The 24,083-nt window shown below is 41.4% G+C and overlaps 2 protein-coding genes across 11 annotated transcripts in view; both read right to left on the bottom strand.

The window, feature by feature from the left end:
• Nucleotides 1-378: 378 nt before the first annotated feature.
• On the bottom strand, nt 379-10,792 carry HINT3 (histidine triad nucleotide binding protein 3). Of its 3 annotated transcripts, none has more exons than XM_036317382.1 (6): nt 10,397-10,792; nt 6,786-6,903; nt 6,383-6,452; nt 2,359-2,485; nt 2,143-2,191; nt 379-776 (listed from the first exon to the last, which is right to left on the bottom strand). In XM_036317382.1, the coding sequence occupies exons 1-6, from the start codon at nt 10,568-10,570 to the stop codon at nt 772-774; spliced, it is 543 nt and encodes a 180-aa protein (XP_036173275.1). In that variant the 5' UTR covers nt 10,571-10,792; the 3' UTR covers nt 379-771. The 3 variants fall into 3 exon arrangements, with proteins under 3 accessions (XP_036173275.1, XP_036173277.1, XP_036173276.1); XM_036317384.1 differs by lacking the exon at nt 10,397-10,792 and adding an exon at nt 8,823-9,607; XM_036317383.1 differs by lacking the exon at nt 2,143-2,191 and having other exon boundaries at nt 10,397-10,789.
• An 11,045-nt stretch (nt 10,793-21,837) lies between these two features.
• The window catches only part of NCOA7 (nuclear receptor coactivator 7), a 115,872-nt gene continuing 113,626 nt past the window's right edge, over nt 21,838-24,083 (bottom strand). For 5 of the 8 annotated variants that reach the window (XM_036316491.1, XM_036316495.1, XM_036316490.1 and 2 more), the window contains exon 16: nt 23,821-23,962. In XM_036316491.1, the coding sequence (XP_036172384.1) occupies nt 23,827-23,962 (136 nt within the window). In that variant the 3' untranslated portion in view covers nt 23,821-23,826. Of the gene's footprint in view, nt 23,963-24,083 lie in introns of all 8 variants that reach the window. The other 3 variants (XM_036316494.1, XM_036316496.1, XM_036316497.1) reach the window with 1 other exon arrangement.

The raw sequence follows: 24,083 nt of genomic DNA, 5'->3' as shown, positions 1-24,083 counted from the left end.
TAAAAAGTGACATATAGCCCTAGCCGGCTTGGCTCAGTGGATAGAGCATCGGCCTACAGACTGAAGGGTCACAGGTTCAATTCCAGTTGAGGGCACATGCCTGAGTTGCAGGCTCGATCCCCAGTAGGGGGCATGCAGGAGGCATGCAATCAATGATTCTCTCTCATCATTGATGTTTCTATCTCTCTCTCCCTTTCCCTTCCTCTCTAAAATCAATAAAAAATATTTTTTTAAAAGTGACACATATAAATTCTATCAAGATCAGAGATCACTGTGTAATACAGTACTTTACTTTGAAATATGTACAAAATTATGAAACTGTCAAGAGATAGTTAATTTCTTTTTTCTCTTTCATAATTAATAAAAACTCCAACAAAGTACTTTCTATACCCATTTATTCTTCATAATAAATCACTATTGTAACTGACAATAATGAGAAATGAAAATACTTGAACTTTTAAAAAATACAGAGCCCTTCTTGATTAATAGAATTTGTTTTAATAAAATTTTATCTGTAGTATCTTATACCTTAGACAAGTAACCATTAAAACAAAGAAGACAATGCCAGAGTAGTCATATATTACAGATTTCAGGAAATAGACATTCAGAAAAGACTTAAGGCTACCCAGTAATAGCCTCTTATAAAACCCAACAAACCTTACCATTGTAATTTGATTTAAAAGGGACCAAAATATTAGTGTCTGTTGAGCCAAGAATAAGAAAATCTTCCACTGCTGTCATTTTCATGTTCTTAGTTTTTCAATCAAATAGTCAGCCTGTAATTTTAAAAACACAACATGTTTTTTACCACAAATATGGTAGCTGGTGTGAAAAATTCTATGGCATCCCTGTTATAATAAACCACAGCAGACTGGCTGGATAATACATATTCTCTTCCTAAAACTATCTTACAGAAAACCTAAATATAAGTGGAATCATATACTATGTGGTTTATTTCCCTGAGCATAATGTCCTCAAGGTTTATCCATGCTGTAGCATGGGCCAGAATTCCCCTCTTAAAAAAATGATTTTTCAAATACAGTGGACATATAATATTATATTAGTTTCAAGTGTACAACATAGTGATTAGATATGTATGTACCTTAAGAAGTGTTCACCTCAGTAAGTCTGGTAACTTTCTGACACCATGCATAGTCATTACAATATTATTGACTATCTTCCTTATACTGTACTTTATATCCCCATGACTATTTTACAAAAATGTATTTTTAATTAGTTTTTATTATAGAAGCATGGCTCATGTAGAAAATTAGAAATACAAATACAAGAAAAAAATCTTGTTTTTAGTTACACTGATATTTTAAAGACCACACCAACTGTCCTACAAAATATCACACTATTTCATTTCAAATACACACACATTCCTTAAATATATTTTAATTAAATAAAATCATTTAAGCAAGTTGAAGAAAGAAAAAATAAGTTTGAAATATGAGGTTTCTAGAAATCAGGTGTTTTTGAATTTCTTATTTACTATGACTATTATAATATGCATTAATTAATGGTAATTATTTAATTTACAATTTTATAATTACTCAGATATAGCAACTCTAGGTCACCTTATCATCATGGACGCATAAAATAAGAGGCTGGCAAATCACTAGGCAAGTGGCCCTGGAAGGACCGAGTCATTTTTTAACCTTGACTGTCAGACCACAGGTCTATAAGCAGCTGACTTCTATTCTACTTTTGTCCTAGCAAAGCAGAATTTTGCAATGTTTTAGGCTCAAAGCTTCAACCTCTCATCTGGTAGTTGATGCTACTACTACAGCCCTTTTTTAAGAAGTTTAAATATCAAAAATTACAAAATCTCAATTTCTACAATAATGTTGCTAATGAAGACAGAGGCTGCAGGTAACATTTATTGAGTACTTACTATTTGTAAGGTATGTTCAGTTTGTAAGGTACAGTTTTAAGTGCTTTACATGTAAATTATTTTATAAATTCTACAGAAATAGGTACTATTACCTATATGCAGGTAATAAAGAACTTGGGCCTTAAAAATCTTAAGTAACTTGCACAGGGTCCCTCAAGTAATTAATGAAGCCAGAATTTGAATCCAGATTTGATTCTGGATTCTGAACTATAAATGCCATGATTCTTCTATATCACATCCTCTACCTGCAATGGAGAGACTCAGCCTTAGCTTCTCTTCTACAGATCTGATGACCTGAAAAATCCCCCAAATTAAAAATATTATTTTGGATATGTGCAAGCAGTATGTTAAAATTGATGATCAAGCCTATAACAGCTGTCTCCAAGAAAAGAAAAGCTACATAAAAAAGGACAAATATTTTATATACTTTTATATGCTGCTAGTATAACAATAACACTTACTGTGATGAACCAATAGGAATTTGGTCTATAAACCAATTTTGATAAGAAGCCAAGCTGATCAACTGGTGCTATGACATGAAGGTGCAAGTGGGAAATGGAACAGAATGGTGGCACATGGAAACCCATTCTAAAACAGAAAAGTAAGAGATAATTGACAAATCAGTTCTACAATAGTGTTAAGCTATTTTTTCATGTTAAAATGCATAAATGTCAAAGAGATCCAACACAGGTTACCTAAGATAGATCTCCACTCAAACATCTCTTTGACTGTTTTTCTTTATACACTTTAGAGTATTCACAAAGTTCCTCTTCTTTTCATGTTTAAATGCACAGTAACCTAAACTCTTCATCAAGAAGGTCTTACAGTATATCATGCCTCAGTACAACGGTTTTCAACCTGTGGGTCACGACCCCTTTGGGGGTCGAACGACCCTTTCACAGGGTCACCTAAGACCATTGGAAAACACATATATAATTACATATTGTTTATGTGATTAATCACTATGCTTTAATTATGTTCAATTTGTAACAATGACAATACATCCTGCATATCAGATATTTACATTACGATTCATAACAGTAGCAAAATTACAGTTATGAAGTAGCAACGAAAATAATGTTATGGTTGGGGGTCACCACAACATGAGGAACTGTATTAGAGGGTCGTGGCATTAGGAAGGTTGAAAACCACTGCCTTAGTATAACCTTTATGAATTTGGAGTTGGCATTCCATCCTATCATTTTCGGCCTTTATCATATTAAGACATGCTAAGATATTTAATTATATTAAGATATTTAATTATCCTAAGATATGCCTCTTCAATGAAGCTAAATAAATAAATAATTACTACAGGACACTCAAGTATGGTTCCATTATTCCAAGACACAGCCAGTAGATGGCAAGCATTCTCCTTTAATAAAACTGGTAAATCATTTCCTTATGAACCAGGATTTTAGTAGTGAAATTAATTATGTATCTAAAAAAATTATCAGTTTCTTGTTTAACAATAAAAATTTAGATGACAATTATTCATATTCATTTGTTTTAAAATACATAAAAGAATTCTTTTGACGAATAAAATTTTTAAAAAATATGATTTAGCCGAAACCGGTTTGGCTCAGTGGATAGAGCGTCGGCCTGCGGACTGAAAGGTCCCAGGTTCGATTCCGGTCAAGGGCATGTACCTGGGTTGTGGGCACATCCCCGGTGGGGGATGTGCAGGAGGCGGCTGATCGATGTTTCTCTCTCATCGATGTTTCTGACTCTCTATCACTCTCCCTTCCTCTCTGTAAAAAATCAATAAAAATATATTAAAAAAAAAATATGATTTAACCTCTTAAAAATTAATTTACAGTTTTGCAAGTCCACTTATTCTAAGTGGAAGAAGGCACAGGAGAAGTGCTATATTGTATCAATATAGGACAATGTAAGTCAGATATGCAACACATATTGAAAAGCTTTCACCACTACCTAGAAAAGGAGACTAGGTTTTCTCTCTATGGAATACAAATTATATAATGTAGAATCAAGTAATCCAAAAGCTAGAAGAGACTCAGCCTTTTTATTTTAAATACTAGAGGCCAGCACACGATTGAAATCACAGGAGGAGGCGCCCCGCCTTCCGCTGTGCAAGGAGGCACCCCGCGGGCCGTGGGAGTCAGGCCTGACTGGCACCTTGGGTGGCCGGGACCCACGCCTGACTTCCACCCCAGGCCCTCCCAGCCCACCTGCCTGTGTCCGCTCTGGGCCGCCGGAGCCACTGTGCTGGCTCAGGCAGGCCCCGTGTCTGTCTCTGTCTCTGCTCTGGGGCCTCACCTGCACACACAACCTCCTCCTGTCTGGTCGTGACCCATTATGGCATCTCGGCCTAATTTGCATATTACCTCTTTATATGTTTAGACTAGAGGCCCGGTGCACAAAATTTGTGCACTCGGGGGGTTCCTCAGCCCAGCCTATGCCCTCTTACAGTCTGGGACCCCTCGAAGGATGTCCACCTGCTGGCTCAGGCCCGCTCCCTGGGGGATTGGGCCCAAGCTGGCAGTCAGACACCCCTCTGGCAGCCTGGCAGCCCTTGGGGGATGTCCACTTGCCAGTGGGGAGCAGGCCTAAGCTGCAGTTGGACATCGTTAGCGCTGCTGAGGCGGCGGGAGAGGCTCCCACCACCACCGCTATACTGGCAGCCATCAGCCTGGCTTGTGGCTGAACAGAGCTCCTCCTGTGGGAGCGCACTGACCACCAGGGGGCAGCTCCTGCATTGAGCATCTGCCCCCTGGTGGTCAGCGTGTGTCATAGTGACCAGTCATTCCCAGTCGTTCTGCTATTAGGTAATTTGCATATTACCCTTTTATTATATAGGATAGAGGCCTGGTGCATGGATTGGGGCCAGCTGGTTTGCCCTGAAAGGTGTCCCGGATCAGGGTGGGGATCCTGCCTGGGTGAGGAGCTGATGGCTGTTTGCAGGCTGGTCACACCCCCTTTAGGGTGGGGGTCCCCACTGGGGTGCCTGGCCAGCCTGGGTGAGTGGCTGATGACTGTTTGCAGGTTGGTCAAGCCCTCCCCAGTGGGGACCCTCACCCCATGGAGGTTTGGCCAGCCTGGGTGAGAGGCTGATGGCTTTTTTCAGGCTGGCCACACCCCCTGAGGGTGGGGGATCCCCACTGGGGTGCCTGGCCAGTATGGGTGAGTGGCTGAGGGCCGTTTTCAGGCTGGCCAAGCCTCCCAACGATAGACGCTCCCAACCTCTCCTTTTTTTCTTTTTATTCTGGGCTTTATTTACCTTCTATAATTGAAACTTTGTAGCCTTGAGAGGAGCTCAGAGCCGGCCAGGGCGGACGGTATCTGGAGTTTATTTACCTTCTATAATTGAAACTTTGTTGCTTTGAGTGGAGCTCAGAGCCTGCCACGGCAAGGGGGAAGCTTGGCTTCCTCCATCATTGGGGCAACCAAGCCTCCTGCTTGCTCCAGCTCCATGGCTACCGGCCGCCATCTTGGTTGGGTTAATTTGCATATAGTCCCTCTGATTGGCTGATGGGCGTGGCTTAAGGCATAGCGAAGGTATCGTCAATTTGCATGTTTGTCTTTTATTAGTGTAGATGGGGAAGCTAAGATCCAAAAAGTTTAACAAACTTCCTAAAATCACAATGTTAGGGAGTGGTAGAGTTAGGATTTAGACTCCAGGCTCTTAACTCCCAGTCCAGTGTCCATTCCTATAACAAGCAAGCACTCCTGTGACTAGGAGGTGAATGTACTGGTTTTGACCAAAGGACATCAAATACCATTTGTTCTTTGTCATTATCACTCTTGGGTACTGCTTAACCATTTTCAGAGGATTTTCACACACAGTCTCACCTGAACCTACAAGTAGGCAGGGCAGATATTATCTTGGAGAGGTTAAAAGACTTGTCTAAAATGACAGAGCAGTACAAGCACAGTACACAGAAAGCAGCATGGGTAGCATTAGAATTCAGGTCTCTCTGAATTCCAGTTCAGAGGTGTCAGAGGCCATCTCCACTATACACGCCTTGGCACTGCTTTGGTCACACAGGAGAAGTCAGAAATATTTAAAAACAAAAAAACAGTTGCCAAATTGAACATTTTGTGCTTTTGCTCAAACTTTGACAAATGCCAGAGTTCAGCAGGCAATGAATTCAAGTTAATTTCATGCTAAAAGTATGTATTTTTAAACCACATAAAATATTTTCTAAGGAAATTCGATTTATACACAATTTTATAGAAATACACATATTGAACAAAGAAAAGTGGACTGGTAACTACTCTAACTGCCCACTGATTGAATATACTTGTCTGTCCAAACTGTAAGTGGTGATTATTAGAAGATGTTGAGACATGAGAGGAAGAAGTTTTTTTCATTAAATTTACATTATCAATGAACCATACATTCACTTTCAGGAAAACTGCATTTAAATTATAAACTCGGCCAGCTCTGCTTTCCTTTCCCATGAGGAAATAACATTTCAGAAAAACCAACTATGAATATTGGTTTCTATATGGAAGTATACATACCTCACATTTTCGAAGTCAGTGAAATTATTCTTTTTAAGAATGGTTTTTCCAGCAGTAACCATGCTCTCAACTATAAAACAGGAAAGAAACTACATTACATTATAGAAGACATTAAGTTCACTAAAGTGTTATTAATCTTAACTTTTGGGGGCCTAGCCAAATTTACTTATTCCAGGGGGGTGGGATTAATTCTAACTGCGCAAGACTGGTACAATATCCGCAAATCAAAAAGTGTGATACAGCACATTAACAGATTGTAAGACAAAAATCACAAGATCATATCAATAGATGCAGAAAAAGCATTGGACAAAATCCAGCACCCATTTTTGATAAAAACTCTCAGCAAAGTGGGAATAGAGGGATCAAGATGATAGGATCATGAAGAATACTGCCATCATCTTACCAAGTCCTATTTGCTCTTTCTTTAGATCTGTGCAGTTTCCAATATGCTGCTTTGTCACCACAAGGTAATGATGAGATGCTGCTGGTTTGATATCTTTAAAGCAAACTAGGTCTTCATCCTAAAGCAAAAAACATATCATTTGCCAGTGAATTTTTTAAGAATTAACTAATATGTCCTGGCGAGTGAGGGACAGTGGTTAGAGTCACTGAAGGGTCGTGGGTCCGATTCCCAGTCACAGGCACATACCTGGTTTGCAGATTCAATCCCCAGTCCCAGTCAGGAGGCAACTAATCAATGTGTGCCTCCCTCTCTCTCTCCCCCCTTCCCACCCTCCCTTCCACTCTCTCTAAACATCATTGGAAAAATATCCTTGAATGGGGATTTTTTAAAAAAAGAATGACCTATTAATGTTCTGCCATATCTTAAACATCATAAATCTCAGTCTAATAGGAAAATAGTACTTAATGTTCCAACTATCACATCAATGTTTCTCTCTTTCTTTAAAATCAATAAAAACATATCTTCAGGTGAGGATTAAAAATAAGAAATATTGAATTCTGCAAACTTAAGAAACTCACTTACCTCTTGCTAACCTAATTGTATATTTAGTAAAATAAAGAATGAATGAAAAGGTAGAGCTGGGTCCCTTTTGACTCTATTTTTTTTACCCCTACTTTGCAGGGAGACAACTTATTCTTTCTCCCTGTCAGGTGCTCCCTGCCTCCTCCTTCCCCTAGCCCTGTGGTTGGCAAACTCATTAGTCAACAGAGCCAAATATCAACAGTACAACGATTGAAATTTTTTTTGAGAGCCAAATTTTTTAAACTTAAACTATATAGGTAGGTACATTGTTATTCACTTAATTAGGGTACTCCTAAGCTGGCCTTTGCTAAAAAACGTCCTCAATCTGATTGAGGTACGTTCGCTAAGGTCGACCCCTTCCAACTCTCCCATCCACACTCGTCTTGTATGCTTGTTTCATCTATCTTTTGTCACCTGCACGCAATTTGCAAACGCGACTAGCACCAACCACTGCACAATGAGGCTGCTGGCTGACTGGCTCACTCAACTCCCCCATGCTGCGTATCCCGCGGCCCGACCGACCGACCGACACCCCCCACTTCTTCTAACGCCACTTCTTCAACATAGACTCGCCCAGGCCAAAAACCGACTTCTGCCCACGGCCACGAAGTTTCAATCGCACTGTACATGCGCGCCCGCACGTAGTATTTTGTGGAAGAGCCACACTCAAGGGGCCAAAGAGCCGCATGTGGCTCTTGAGCCGCGGTTTGCTGACCACGGGCCTATGCTCATGAAGACAGGAATTTGTTGTGTGTTTTGTTTACTGCCTCCAACAGTACCTGGAGTAGAGAAGGCACTCAAATACTGAGTGATGAATACGTGAATGAGTTCCCTCTTTCCCACGGACAAAGCTCTAACTCAGTCTTCAGTGCTTTCTGAAGCATTCTCTCCACCCCGACTCCTCCTGTAGTCACCACTCCCTTTCCCTCCTCAAGATTGCCAGACTTCCGTCAAACGTTGTCTGTATTTGCTCTCTTCAGTTTTTCATCCCCAGAGTCCTCTCAGTTCCTACAGTCTGCATTCTGCCGCACCATGCTGCAACTGGGCTCCTAAAGGTGAATTCATTTTGGGGGCAAAACCAGTTCTGATATAACCTGACCGCTCCACAAGCAAGTAGGAGAGTCACCTAACCCAGACTTGAGGATAGGGAAGGCTCTTCACATTCTCCCTTTTCTGAGCTTTCCTAGTTTTCCTTGTTTCTTGGAGGGCTCCTTCTCTGTCCCCGTTTCAGCTCCTTGTCCTCTGCTTTTCCTGTATGACATCAGTTATCCTTAGGACTCTGTAGGCCCCCTCCCCTCCTCCTCCACATACACTTCCTAGGTCAGCTCATTCCCCCTCTTGTCAATTTCCACCGATTCGCTGGCAGTTCCTATAATCTGGGCTGGAAATCCACGTCTCTCCACTGTACAGACTAACCACTTACTGCACATCTCCACTTAGATGCCTCACACTCACCTCAAACTCCAAAACCGATCTCATCACTTCGGTACTTCCCACCACTCCCCTGGCCATCAGCTCTCCTCCTTGCTGCTTATCTTCAGGACCTGGTTCCAGAGTACCCTCGCCAGAAATCGGGAACGATCCTCGACTTGCCCCTTTCTCTTCCTCGTTCTCCCACGCCGAAATCGGGGCTTCTCAACCTAGGCACTGCTGATATTTCGAGGCTAGATAATTCTTTGTTGTGGAGAGCTGTCCTGTGCATTGTATAATATTAGCAGCCTTGGCCTCTACCCATTAGGTGCCAACAGTCCGCCCTGACCCCACAGCTGTTACAACAAAAAGTGTCGCAAGGCATTGCCAGGAGTCCCTGGGGAACAACAGCCCGGAGTCAAGAACCACTGCTCTCCATCCCTCAACAAGTCCGGCCTGATTTACCTCCTAAGTACCCTTAGATTGACCCACTTTTCTTCATTCCTCCAAGAGCCTCCCCACGGGTCTGCATGCCTCCAGGCTGGTGCCAGAATGAATGACCTTCCAAAGGCCAAACCCCTCGGGGGTCACTCCACCCCAGTATCAAACAGAGCGGGCTTCCCATCACTGTTCAGATGAACATAAAACTCCTTAAAATGAATCACAACACCCTAATCACCGGGGCCCCTGTGAACCTCGCCAGCCTCATCTTCCACCTCAGTCTCCACACTCTCCTTAGCCTGCGTTTCTGGTAGTTGCCCCAGGGCACAAAGCGAACCCCCGGGGTTCTCCAGGCCTTATTGGCTCACCTGGCCACCTCCTACTTGATTCTACTCACTTTCCCTGGAAAGCGCTTCCCTGGGCCTTCAGATCTGGGCGAGGGGCCCTCCCACAGGCCTGCCAAGTCCTGCAGCATTGCAACCAGCCGTCTCCGCCTCCATCTCCCTCTCCCCCCCCCCCCCCCCCCCCCGCCACCCCCAGTCCGCAATGCATCCCACCCGTCATGGTGTAAACTGGACAGGAACTGCCCTTTATCTCACCACCGACTCTCCAACACCAAGTACTTAGAGGGAATTCAATTTCACTTTAACAAGTGAAGGTATAATGAACTACAAAAACAAACAAACAAAAAACACCCACAATCTTTGGATTCTCTTTTGGATTTGCTAAAGGTGGTTTCTTTGCAGGCAGGCAGAACCGACGGAAGACGCGTGTACCTGATGCCTGTTTTAAAATAAATGTGCACACCTTCCAGCCCATCGCGCTTGCAGGAGCCGAGCCCCCCGTGGCGACCTGGCCTCCGACCTCCTCCCCCAGCCCATTTCCGGTCAGTCTGACAACCACCGCCAACTCCACGGTCACTACGGTCCACGTGCTCCTCGTCCTCGCCTCGGTGTCCGTACTGGAGTGCGCAGACCAGGACGCCGGGTGCAGCAAGGCGGGGCCGGGGGCGCCCGGGGCAGAGGCCCAACGCGTGGTCCCCGCAGACAGGCAGGAGCTGGGCTTTATCACGTGTCCCCCCCCCCCCCCCGCACCCCCTCGGCCCGAGCCCCGCTCCCGCTCCCGCTCCGCAGCTCCCAGGGCGGCCCCCACCGCGCCCGTCGCTCGGCGCCGCCCACCTCACAATACAGGAGTTCGGTGCCCGGCTCCTGCCGCCCCGCAATCCGGCAGAACACGCACTTGCTGTTGGAGTCCGATGACTTTGAGGCGACCTCGGCGGTGGCGAGTGAAGACCCCGCAGGTTTTGCGGTGGCCCCTGTCTCAGGGCTGGAGCCACTTGGCGCGTCGGCCATCGCTCCTGCCCGCCGCGGCCCAGCGCCTCGCCTTCTCCCGGCCCGCGGGGCCTAGACTAAGCCCGCCTGCGACACCTGCTCGCTTTTACCTCCAGGCGTCTCCTCTGGCCCGGCCCGGCCCTGGGCGGAGCTGCGTTGGGCGCACGCGCCGATCCCGGCGGACGCCACGGGGAGGGTGGCCCGGTGCTGGACCTCGAAGTCGGCGCCCGGCCTCGAAGCCGCGGCCACGAGGGGGCGCGCGAGTAGGACCAGGGCTCGACTGGGAGGAGCCGCCGGCGGCGGCGGGAGTGGCCGCGCCCCCTGCGTCTCCTTGGTAACGACGCACGACGCCCGCCTAGACGCAGGTCGTGGTGACTCACCAGCGCGTCCTCATGCCCCGCCCAATGAGACCTGGTAGGCATCCTGGACCTCTTTCCACAAGCCCTCTGCTAGAGAAGACCCCCAGAGTGTACTACCCTGTCTTAAAACAAGTGTTTTCAAAAGTCCGTAGGTCTTAAGATGATGAACAAAACCCCAGAAATTCTGTTTCTTTGTTATGGGGTGAGGCCACAACTTTAGTAACAAAGAAACAATTTCCGGAGGATGAGGCCCAGAAATCAGGACTTTAAAAAGATTCCCAGGTGCTTCTAATGTGCAGCCAAGGTTGAGATCCACTGATCTAGACATTAGGAAAGTGAGAAATGGTCAAGCAACTGAAAAAAAAAAGTAGCCTGTGAGAACCAGGAGAACAGGAGAAAGTGGTGTCCTGCAGGGAAAGCAAAGGTTGTTTCAGGTGGGAGGGAGCCATCTGTCAAAGGCTGCTGACAGGATGAGAAGAAGACACCTGAGAACTGAGTGGAGATCACTGATAAAGCTGATAAAAGCGCTTTTACTGTTGGGGTTGGGGAAGAAGCCTGATTCTTTCCAGTGGGTATAAGAGAGAACGTAAATACATTAAAGGCAGCAAGTCTGAACAGAACAAACATGATTCACAGGAAAAGAGGAGGTACACACACAAAGAATACCGGGAACCATAAGCCACACTGATAAGGATCAGGAAAGGCAGAGATACTGGAATTTCTGAGCACAGGAGCAGAATGACTGCTGCCAACTCCAAGCAAACACGTGTCATTCAAGTTCATCTACTCTCGAGTCTCTGTTCCTCCCAACCTGAGGAAGCTGCATTAACTCATCAGACTCTCCACAAGAATTATCACCACCTTGATCACATTTTATTTTATTTTTTTATAAATATATTTGTATTGATTTCAGAGAGGAAGTGAGAGGGAGATAGAAACATCAATGAGAGAGAATCATTGATTGGCTGCCTCTTGCACTCCCGTACTGGGGATCGAGCCCGCAACTCGGGCATATACTCTTGATCAGAATTGAACCTGGGACCCTTCAGTCTGCAGGCCGACGCTCTATCCACTGAGCCAAACCAGCTAGGGCCCTTTTATCACATTTTAAATTCCCTTTCCTTGTATCTCTTCTCTAAACTCTTAGTGTTGGAGTACCCCAGGGCTGACTCCTCACTCTTCTTATCTACATTTACTCCCTTGATCTCATCCAGTCTCAAAGCTCTAAATATGTATATGCCCATGACTCCCACACTTCTAACTGTATTCATACCTCTCTCTAAATCAAAATCCAATTGCATACTGGATATTTCCACTCAGCTGCCCAATAGATTGAACTGCTGATCTCCTCACTACAAACCTCTTTTATTCACAGACTTCTGATTTTGGCTGATGGCAAGCTAAGCCATCCAGGATGAGATCCTGTCAAAACCTCCTTTCCCATCAACAGGAGAAACTTGCCCAGTATTATCCTATTAGTTCTTGACAAAGCTGCTACCCAAACTCCAGCAGTCTGATGGGACATGTACCCTTAACAATGGTGCTTTGGCAAGGTTGCACAAGGATATGTCTAGAACAGTCCTTTTTAAAATTTTTAAAATTGATTTTTAGAGAGAGATAAGAGAAAGATTGAAAAGTATTGATTTTGTTGTTCCACTTATCTATGCATTCATTGGATCTTCTTGTATGTGCCCTGACCACGGATCAAACCTACAACCTTGGCATATCAGAACTATGCTCTAATCAACTGAGCTACCTGGTCAGGGCAGAACAGTCCATGTTTGTTAAATATACATCTGGATTTGTAAGAAAATGCCTAAGGGGATATATACCAAATATATTTGCAATGTGATCTCTGAATCCATAAACTAAGGATTGATGTTTTTTCTTATTTATATGTGTATTAGACATCTACAACAATGAAAATATATTACATTTGTCATAAGGAAAACATCCTAACAATTTTTTTTAAATTCAGGGTTCCAGATGGATTTAATTTCCTTTGATCATTCTCTGTGTCATAATCTCATTCTATAAATTTTTAAACATTTTATCTTTATTGTTGGAAGTATTATAGATGTCTTTTTTTTCCACCATTGGCCCCCTTCTCCCCAACTCCTGTCCCCTCCCCAGGCCTTCCTATTGTCTGTCCATGGGCTATGTATATATGTATATAAATTCATTGGTTAATCTCTTCCCACCCTGTTCAACCCTGATGTCAGAAGTTCACAGGGCATTCTCAGGCAGATTTCTTGGTATCCCTGGCTGAGATGAACTATAGAGCTGCTACCACCATATGTCTGACACAGTGTAGTGTTTCCATTTTACAGTGAGGCTATAGTAAGGACGTTGTTGGGTTTGTCTTAATCTCATAAAGTATCATCTCAACCTTTTTTTTTTTTTGAATTAAATCTTTATTGTTCAGATTATTACATTTGTTCCTCTTTTTTTCCCCCCATAACTCCCCTCCTCCCAGTTCCCGCCCCACCCTCCGCCCTCACTCCCCACCCACTGTCCTCATCCATAGGTGCACAATTTTTGTCCAGTCTCTTCCCGCATCTCCCACACCCCTTTCCCCCCCCCCAAGAATAGTCAGTCCATTCCCTTTCTATGTCCCTGATTCTATTATAATCAACAGTTCATTCTGTTCATCAGATTATTTATTCACTTGGTTCTTAGATTCACTTGTTGATAGATGCATATTTGTTGTTCATAATTTGTATCTTTACCTTTTTCTTCCTCTTCCTCTTCTTAAAGGATACCTTTCAGCATTTCATATAATGCTGGTTTGGTGGTGATGAACTCCTGTAGCTTTTCCTTATCTGTGAAGCTCTTTATCTGACCTTCAATTCTGAATGATAGCTTTGCTGGATAAAGTAATCTTGGTTGTAGGTTCTTGGTATTCATCACTTTGAATATTTCTTGCCACTTCCTTCTGGCCTGCAAAGTTTCTGTTGAGAAATCAGCTGACAGTCGTATGGGTATTCCCTTGTAGGTAACTGAGTTTCTTTATCTTGCTGCTTTTAAGATTCTCTCTTTGTCTTTTGCTCTTGGCATTTTAATTATGATGTGTCTTGGTGTGGTCCTCTTTGGATTCCTTTTGTTTGGGGTTCTCCTCGCTTATTGGACCTGTAAGTCCATTTCTTTCACCAGGTGGGGGAAGTTTTCTGTCATTATTTCTTCAAATAGGTTTTCAATATCTTGCTCTCTCTCATCTTCTGGCACCCCTATAATTCTGATGTTGGTACGCTTGAAACTGTCCCAGAGGCTCCTTACACTATGCTCGCATTTTTGGATTCTTTTTTCATTTTGCTTTTCTGGTTGGGTGTTTTTTGCTTCCTCTCATTTCAAATCATTAACTTGATTCTTGCGCTCCTCTGGTCTGCTGTTGGGAGTCTGTATAATATTCGTTATTTCAGTCCGTGTATGCTTAATTTCTAGTTGGTTCCCCATCATAACATCGAGGGTCTCATTAGTTTTCTTGTAGATCTCATTAAGTTTATCGGCGGCTTCTAAACAGTTCTTGAGAGACCTTAAAACTGTGGTTCTGAACTCTATATCTTCCACTGACAATTTTGTCCTGTTTCTTTGTCTCCGCATTTTGTTATGCTTTCTTGGTGCACCCCCTAGTGGTCTTTGTGCGCAGTCTTGTAGTTAAGCCTTGATTGTTGTAGCTAATACCAGGGAGGGTTTGACCTCCAGGCCAAGTGGCTGTGAGAATCAGCTGTGTCTGCAGTGAGAGAACTTCTGTCCTCTAGGGAGGTGCTAATCTAGCCTTTGCCTGAGGCTATCTGGCAAATGCCTCTGTGCAGGGCTTGGGCGGGGCGGGTCGAACAGGATCAACAGGGTGGGCCGGAGAGAGCAGTTATGGCGGCTCTCAGTCCTGTCCCCAGGGGCTCTGCCTCTCTGAGTCCCAGCAACCGCTGCAAACCTCGGAGAGAAAGCTGCACTCGCTCTGACCGAAGCCAGACAGTCCCGCTTCTCCCGTTTGAGTCTGGGTCCCTAAAGACTCGCCCGGATCTGGAGCTCAGAGTCTGCGACTCCCTCCCGATTGAAAACGCCAACCGCGCCCTCCGCCGCCAGCCGGCTCGAGCACTCCGCACCTCAGAATTTGACTTCAGCACTGCGCCTCCTCTGAGTGTCCGTATGCATTTCTCTTTCCTCCTAGTTGTAGGACTTCCACTCAGCCAGCGTTCCTGTGGTTCTGGGTGATGTCCATTCCATCTTTTAGTTTCACTTTTGAAGTAGTTGTTCAAGGCAGCAAACTCCGGCGTTAACCTATGCCGCCATCTTGGTTCTCCCTGTTTGGGCTTTTGGAACAAAAATGCCACAAATTGGGTGGCTTCAACAACAGAAACCTCTCACACAGTTCTTTAGGCTGGAAGTCCAGTTCAAGGTGCCAACAGATTTGGTGCCTGATGAGGAGCCATCTCAACCTTTGAACCCCCTTTTTTTCATATCCTAAATAGAAGTTTTCTGAACATAATTACAAAGACCTCAACTGGCTTATATTCAGTAAATAGAAATAAGTGTTTGCTATTTCACCAGTGTCTCAAGAATATTAGTTTTTCTGAAGGTGAAAGAAAAACAAACATGTCCACATTTCTTTCTCTTTAAGAAAAATAGTATAAAAGGAAATACTTAAGGCTAAAGAGGCTGTTGCCTGCTACTAACTATTGCATGTATGCTGGCCTCCACTGCTGGAATGAGTGAATTGTCTAGGCAAGGGAAGAAGAGAAGAGAGTGCCTGTGTGTAGGAGAGGGGAGAAATTTCCAGTTTCTGATTAGTAAACTGCCTTTCTTAGAGCTCTCTTTGAACAAATATTGGCAAGTGGCCCAGAGTCCCAACTTGTGGCTGTTTGAACTTTGCTAAAGGACTTTAAGGGAAGTCTGTTGTTCTTAAATGGAAACTGTAAATCATTTGTAATGGAAAGAATGACAAAAGAAAAAAAAACCCTTCCCTTATAACGACTTTCTTATTCCTGTTATTTCCCTGACAAATGATTTCACTTGTCTACAGAATATAATGCAGACACTTCGGGTTTTTTTTGTTTTTTCATAATGCTTTCTTTCCTAAAGGCCATGTTTTCAAACAAATCATTGAAGGTAATTCCTACTTTTTAAATCAAGAACAAGGTTACACTTGGACTTTGCGTTTCTGATAAAGAATTCAGCAAAACAAAGTTTGATATGACTAATACCATAATAGTCCTAACTTACCTTTGTCTGGCTTTTTCAATTTTTGAAGGCACTTTCATATACATGCATTCTATTCTCTTGACATCTCAGATAGTAGATATTATTAACCCTATTTTAGAAATGGAGAACATGGGACTCAGGGAGATGGGTCAGCCTACTCAGGACCATTTCAGCTGGTGGATGATAGAGGGGTCCATCTTGCAGGCCTTTTAGGAGCACCAGAGGCACGTCCTGCTTCCCCGAAATCAACAGAAAACAGCTACTGTGCAAATGAGTACACCTCCACCATCTTCAAATTAATGTCAGTTTTCTTGTCAAATTCACACCTGTATTTCTCAAAGCCAATAAATCACATCTACAACATTCATTCTGGTTCTTATTAGCTACCCTCAAAGAAAAAAAAAATCTCTTTACTCATACCCAAAACCCCCAACTTTTCTCACCACTGTGTCTTTTGAAACTCTTTCCACTATAAAGGCACAATTTCACTGTAAGTATTCTAAATCTATAACCTCAACCTCTTCACCGAACCATACCTTCACCTCTTTTAACTGAACTCTGGCATTCCATCAAGACGTCACTTCCCTGAGACCTGACAAACAAAAATGTCTTTTCTCCCCACCTTCCAACATGCTAAGAGATTTGGAAGCACTGTTGGCATTCTCTGAGTTTCTAACTGCCAGTTCCAGGTGGCTCCATTTCCACCGGTATGCAGCTTCCCACTCTCTGCCCCCTTTTGAATTGCATGCTATAGCAAGAAGCATAGTCACCATCAACCACTGCCCCTGATGCACAGAAAGCTTCAGCACCTGACCCACAGATGCTGCCAAACTCCAGCTGTTATCTCAGGCAACAGCCTTGGCATCCGAGTCACAGCTTCTCAAGCACCTGGATTCCAGTGCCCTTTGCCTCCATTCCTCTTCAGCATAGCTCATTCCTGTGGCAAAATCCTAACTTTATGCTTACCCAGAGTCCCTGAAAACCTGAACTTCAATCTCTCTCTCTTTTTAAATGTTTTTATTTTATTTTTTTATTGCTTAAAATATTACAAAGAGTAGTACATTTGTTTCCTTTTCAATTTCTCTTACAAACCTCGGCAAGCACTCATCCCAGCAACTTTCAAACTCTCCCAACTTCTTAGTACTATCTGTTCTGGATCTTTCTTCAATTCTTTGTCACCCTGCCATGAGCTGGGGAGTCAGGCTCCCTCAATTTGAAGCCCATTTCTACTATTTAGTAGTGATTACACCTTGAACAAGTCCTTCATTTTTCAGGTCCTCCATTTCTTCAATTTGGAAATAATAATGGTTGTGCCTATCTCATGATCACCGCAAGTTATTATGAAGCTTAATTGAAATAATATATGTCAACTGCTGAGAAGACTACCTAGCACACAAGTGTTCAATAAATGTCTACTGTTATTACAACTGAACTGCTTGATGCTGCTTCTATTTTAAAAAATCACATAACCAAATTAATAAGTACCAACACATGCCCAAATCTATAAAACAAAACACAAATCAACACCTTCCTTTTTTCACCCCTCTCTAGATACCGACAATTTAAGGACGACTCTTAGAAAATACCTTTGTAGGGCCTCAGACCCTGTGATTATCATCATGTTAACTATTTGTCCTTCTCGCCAGTAGATAGGATTAACTGACTAATGTCTATTATTCTTAAAGCAGGAACAGCAAGGATTTCATGTGACCTCTTCCCAGAAGACAGACTAGGAGAAACAGGCAGAAGACATGAATAGACATCTGCCAAACAAGAAAACGTGAATGGCTAAGAAACATATTCAAAGATGTTAATAGATAGTGGAGACTTGTCTTTGTTTGTTGCATGTATTTAACATGCCAGGTGGCTCAACTGGTTGGAGCATTGCCCCATACACCAAAAGGCTGCAGGTTTGATATCCTGTCAAGACATGTGGAGGAGGGAGCTTATCAATGTTTCTCTCTCTCTCTCTCTCTCTCTCTCTCTCTCTCTCTCTCTCTCTCTCTCTCTCTCTTTCTCAAAATCAATAAGGAAACATATCCTTGGGTGAGGATTAATATATACTCAAATTACACACACATATGACATATGGTTAATTTTGTGAATATATAAAGAAAGCTTACAAATCAGTAAAATAATGAATAATTCAGTAGGAAAATGGACAAAGAACTTGGACAGAATATTCAGGAAAAGAGATATAAACATAGCCAACACATAGAAAGCTGTTCAACATCATTCGTAATTAGAAAATTAAAATTAAAATAAGATATCATTTTGGCAAAAATTAAAAAGATATTAATATTACCAGTGTTGGTGAGGCTGTGAGGTAACTAACTGGCATACTCATACACTGTTGGTATAAACTAGTATAACTTTTATGGAGGAATAACTAATAGCATCTTTTAAAATAAAAAGCACACTCTTTGACTCACTGCTAAAACTTATCTCAGAAAAATACAATCATAAAAGCACAAATCTTCATATACAAGAGTGTTCATGAAGAATTCTTTGTAATAGCCAAAAAAAAGTTCATTAATGAAGAACTATTTCAGCAATAAAGAATGGGATACATCTACAAATACTGATACAAAATATTGTTCATTATATATTGTTAAATTAAAAAGGAAAACTGAAGAACAGTATGTACAGTATGCTTGTTTATATGAAGAAGATATAGGTAAGTATATATGCATAAAAATACTCGAAAAGGAAATACAAGGAACTTCTTGTGGTTGTTACCTCTGGAAGTGTAGGGAGGGAAATGTTTGCTTTTCATTAAACTCCCTTCTGTGCTGTTTGAAAACTTCCATGAACATGTATTAGTTCTATAATTCAAAAAAGAAAGCTTCAGTTAAAAATATCTGAATGGGAGCCATTGCAATATGTCTGAAAACAAGTTGTTAGAAACTGCTGTTGTCTTAGAAGATGAACTTTTCTTTGTAACTTTCACATTATTAGTTGATTCCTCAATTTGAAGAAGGAATTTATCCATTATTTTATCTAATAATAGTAGTGCTTATTTGATGCCAGGTACCATTTTAAGTGCTTTAATCATCATATAGTCATGGGGTGGTTGCTATTATTAGTATCCCCACATTGTAGAGAAGGAAAATGAGGCACACAGAGGTTCAATTACTTAACACTAGATTGCCCAAGGAAGTCATTTTGACTGCTTTTTAATTTCAATTAGAAAAACAATTATGTATATAAGGACACAATGTCTTAGAATTTTGTGACTTTTTGTACAACATATAAATGCGTTTATTAATAATTGTAGTTACCTCCCCCTCCTTCATTTCTGGTATATATATATGTGTTATACCTATATTGCCCAAAAGCAGTCATTTTGACTGCTTGGGAAATTTTAAATAATCAAATGACTCTTATTATTCAATTGAGTAATAACAGTTCGGCTCTGTACTGAAATAACAGTTTTCATTTTTTTTCGATTACCGTCACATGATAACATACAAGTACATGATAAATTGTCGATACTTGATAAGTTGCAGTTGCTCAATACGCTAAACTAGTACTTGTTATTCGAATCTTTATGCAGTGATACTTGCTCTAATAAGTTGTTTATTTTATTTCTTTTGCGCCCTAAATTCATGAAAGAAATGTCGAATAGAAGTGAGTTATTGGAAAAGCTAAGGAACATAAGTGAAGAGTGCTCTGATATTATTCTTTCACAATGCAGTCATTTTGACTGCTTTTGGGCAATAGAGGTATATACTAAGTTTCAGTCTTTCTAGTGTTAACCAGGTTCTCTTCTCTTATGCCTTTCGATCACCCTTCATTCTAACAGGTTGATGTTGAAACTCTCTCCACATAGAAGCAGGTTGCCTGGGTGTGCAGAACTGTTGTCTGAGGCATTCTTGGTGGTTCCTTGGTAGTTCTGAGACTGGATGCACAATTCTATGTAAAGAATTAAATTGTTTAATCTTCTGTGGTCCCTCATGCATTGTAGATGGGTTGTGCCTACTGAGGGATATGACATCCTACAGGGATGCCATGGGCAGTAAACTGTCCCCTGTAAGAACAAAACACATGCCAATGGCCAAGGCATGAAATTTTTGAGACAAGGACTTGGCAGTGGGAGAGGTTTTTATTACCGTTGGTTAGTGATGAGAATCAGTAATCCTATAGAGAGCCAAGTTTTCGGTTTGAAAAGACTCTCAGGGAACGTAGCCTTTTGCTCACTTTATTAACTGACTACGTAAACAGTGAGACACACACCATTATGGTAGGTGGTGTGAAGATCCATAATAACAGAGACAAATCAAAGTACTCAGAACTAAAGGTTCTCTTTTGGTGAGGGAGTAACAGTCTAAGTTCATTGCTGATGAAATATGATTTGGCTGAGCCATCTCTTGATCTTTATCTAGAGCTGTGCTGTTCAATACAGCAGCCACTGACCACATGCAGCTAAATTTAAATGAATTAAAGTGAAATGAATAAAAAATTCAGCTCCTCAATCACCCAGGACCCATTTCAAGTGTTCAAGACTAAAATGGGAGCTAGTTGCTACCATAAAGGACAGTGCAAATTCTGGAATGTTTCCATTATTGTAGAATGTTCTAATAAGCAGCATTAATCTAGAAAATAAACAATATGTCACCAAAGATATTCTATAAGGAAACACCATTTTGATGGCTTGATTGACCACACCTGAGAGGCCCTATCTAGTTTTTATTTTCAACCGCTGCAGATTTTAAATAGAAGAGATGACAGTAAGAACTTAAGATTTTGGGGGTGAATTATAAAGCCTAATTTGAAGGCACCTTCCTTCAGGGGATCACTATGGATACTGGTCATAGAAAAGGAGGTGGGAGCAGAGGATGAATGCTCAGGTTAGGATTTTCCCTGAATGAGAAGGAGTGTGTGACCTGATTAGGCAGAAGGAAGTGGTTAAAGGTACTTCTGATACTTACACAAGGGGCACATATGGCTGACCTTGTTTCTGGAACTTGCTTTGGTTTCTGGCCTCCTTTTCTTTATCTGATTATATTGGTAAAAATTGGTTAGGCATCTTAAGTACACACATCTTAGCTTCCATTTCTCAATGCCTTTCTCAAGAGGAAAGTAGTTGTTTTATTAGTCTTGTTTCACATGCCTCTAAACTTAAGAAAGAATTAAAGCAAGGGAAATCAAATGAAGGGCAATAATACTTCTCACACTAGTTCAGGGTATCCCTAGTGGCTTGTAGCATGGAAATATATCTAAATCTTTTTCAACAGAGTCTGGTGAGACATTTGATTGCCCTCTCCCACCCAAGTCTTTTGATGTAGACTCAAACTGAGGAAGTGAGAATCAATGAAGACTTCCTGAAGTCTTCATCTTTCGGGGTGGCAGACAGGATGCCAAGGAAAGCTGATCAGAGGATAACGTGTCCATTGAAATTAGAAAGTAGGTCAAAAGAGAATGTTAAAAAGAGAAGAAAACTATTCAAAGAATAGCTAGAAGGATAAAACACAGGGAAAGTGGTAGATTTTGGGCCAAGATTGTCCCTAGTAACTACAACAGAGGCAGTTTTCATGAATTGGTGAGAGAAGAGGAGGATGGCTACAGGGATTGAAGAGGGTATTTGCAGGGTGGCATTAAAAATAAAAATAAAAACATGAGTGCTGGACCTTATTTAGTCTTGGCTATTTCATCATCCTCTCACACAAATAAAAACTCTAGTGTCCAATAAATACCGGCTGAATGAATCCTTGGGAAAGAAAATCAGACTGAATGCATAAATTCCTTTATTGAAAATATTGGGCTAGCACTGCATTACATATATTCAATATTCATAAATGAAGGGCCACACATTTCTGATTGGGCAACACTGTTTTAAGTAGAGAACACAGCATCTGGATATGCTCTCACAAGTACGTGTAATATCATGGACTAAACTAGGTAAGAGTGAGCTATATGCAAAATGACTGTTTTGTTTGTTAATAGCATATGGTTGCAAATGGCATAAATGGTAAACGTGATCATCATGAGACATTCCTGATATCTCACACCAACACATGATTTAATGAGCAGATTAAGGTTAAACTGCCAGTATGTTTTTCATCAAGAATTCTCAATAGAAGAACTCAGGAGAAAGCACACCCAGGCTACAGACTTCAGATTTTACAGCATTCATTTAAACTTGTATGGAATGTCAGTGGAGTTAGATAACTGTTGATCTGACAAAAGGCCACTTGGCAATTTGTTCTCTTTTATAAACAGTCTAAAATAAGAGAATAATCTAAAGGAAATATTCTGCCCACTTAAGGCTTACATTCTAAGAACTGGTTTATTTTTCTAAATGCAGTTATATAAATACGACTTTTGTTATTGATTTTTCCCTTCCGAGATGACTGGGGATGTAATTTATGACAGACCACTTCTCAGCTTTGGCTATTACTTGAACATGTTTTACATTAGCAGTCTTTGGCTTTCATAAAAGTCTGGCAATCAATAATATTGGTTAAACTTTAACAAGGTTTTATTATTATATTTAACAAAACAGTGTTTTATGATGTTAAAAATGGGTTGATGTTAAAAAATAGGCTTTACTTTTTGTTCCAATTTTGGTATGAATGCATTTCTTTGCATTGTTTTTTCTCAAACAAGGGAGTCTAGAGACCAAGACAATTGGGCTAATTTGATATTTTCCATTTGATATAAAATATGCAGAAATTAAAACACTCAGTCCCTTTAAAAACAGAGGCCTGTTTGATAGTGTAAAAACTTGAGGGAAATTATGTGAAAACACTATGAAAATAAAGTTTTTGTTACTAACCACAAATGATTTTATAAGAAACAAACCATTTTCTATTCCAAAGCAGGGTTTGTTCTACTCTAGGTTCATAAAGGTATCCACTTCTGTAAATATCAAGTCATAACTGTGAGAAATGGCTTACTCTTCTTTACACAACTATGTTCAGAGCAAGTAACTAAAAATATACCTTTTTAATGACTACATGGAAAGCTGGCCTATAACAGTCAAATCAATGAACATTGGTGATGAGTTTTCTAAAGTTCACAATTAAGCATATATATCCATGTATATGCTGTTTAAGATCTATCACCCTAAACAATCAGGGCAAAAAAAGCTCAATATAAAACTATATAAATCAAGTGGAATTGTCGCCAAAACATAGCACATTTCTTTATTTCAAGATTTGACACATTGAAAGAAAAAACCTGGCAACACATTTCAGACAATATACTAGAAATAATAAATAAAAGTTTCTTTAAAAAAATCATATACAAATTCCCTTGAAGTGCTGTACACTTTCAATTTTTCTAAACGAGACTAACCTTTCCCATGGCAAACTATAGTATGCTGTACATTTTGGTAATGAAAATTATGTTGATAAATACACAAGGCATGTATATATTTCCACAGTATCTTTTTTTTTTTTCACAGTTACCAAAAATAAAAATTGCATTCAACTCATACATCTATAAATACTCTGATTCTTCACTGTATGGATTTGATGAAACTGGGAGTACAAGTCTCTCAACAATCTGGACTTCCAATCTCTCTCGTCAGTGTCTGCCTTCCACAGGCGCCTCCCAGGATCTCTCTGCAATGTGACCGTGCTCTGAGATGACGGCAGAAAGAACGCATGGCGGTGGGAGGAGGCAGTCAGGGCTGGGGCTTTGTCCTCCAGCCAGCTTTAGGGGAGCTGACCAAACCCATTCCTTTTAATGTTGTATTTTAAGGCAGCCTGAATTTCACTCGAATGTCCATACCTCGAGGTCCTGAACTATGAAGTCTTCCTTTTTGGAAAGAATATCATTATTGAAAGTGCTACAGGAATTGCTTCGGCCATGGTATAAATCAGCATCTAGCCATAAACCAAATCGTCCCCTGAAAAGGTTTAAAAAAAAAAAAGGGTGAACTCATTTCAATCTTAGGTGGCACACTTTCTGTCCTCCCCTGCCCCGTTCTTCTTTCATTTATGCTACAGAGAGACAAAAACCCTAAACTG

The sequence above is a fragment of the Myotis myotis genome, unplaced genomic scaffold (genome assembly GCF_014108235.1).
Source record: "Myotis myotis isolate mMyoMyo1 unplaced genomic scaffold, mMyoMyo1.p scaffold_m19_p_7, whole genome shotgun sequence".
In the NCBI taxonomy this organism is placed as follows: Eukaryota; Metazoa; Chordata; class Mammalia; order Chiroptera; family Vespertilionidae; genus Myotis; species Myotis myotis.
Note: the sequence above shows the minus strand (reverse complement) of the source record. Positions and strands in the feature narration are given on the sequence as shown.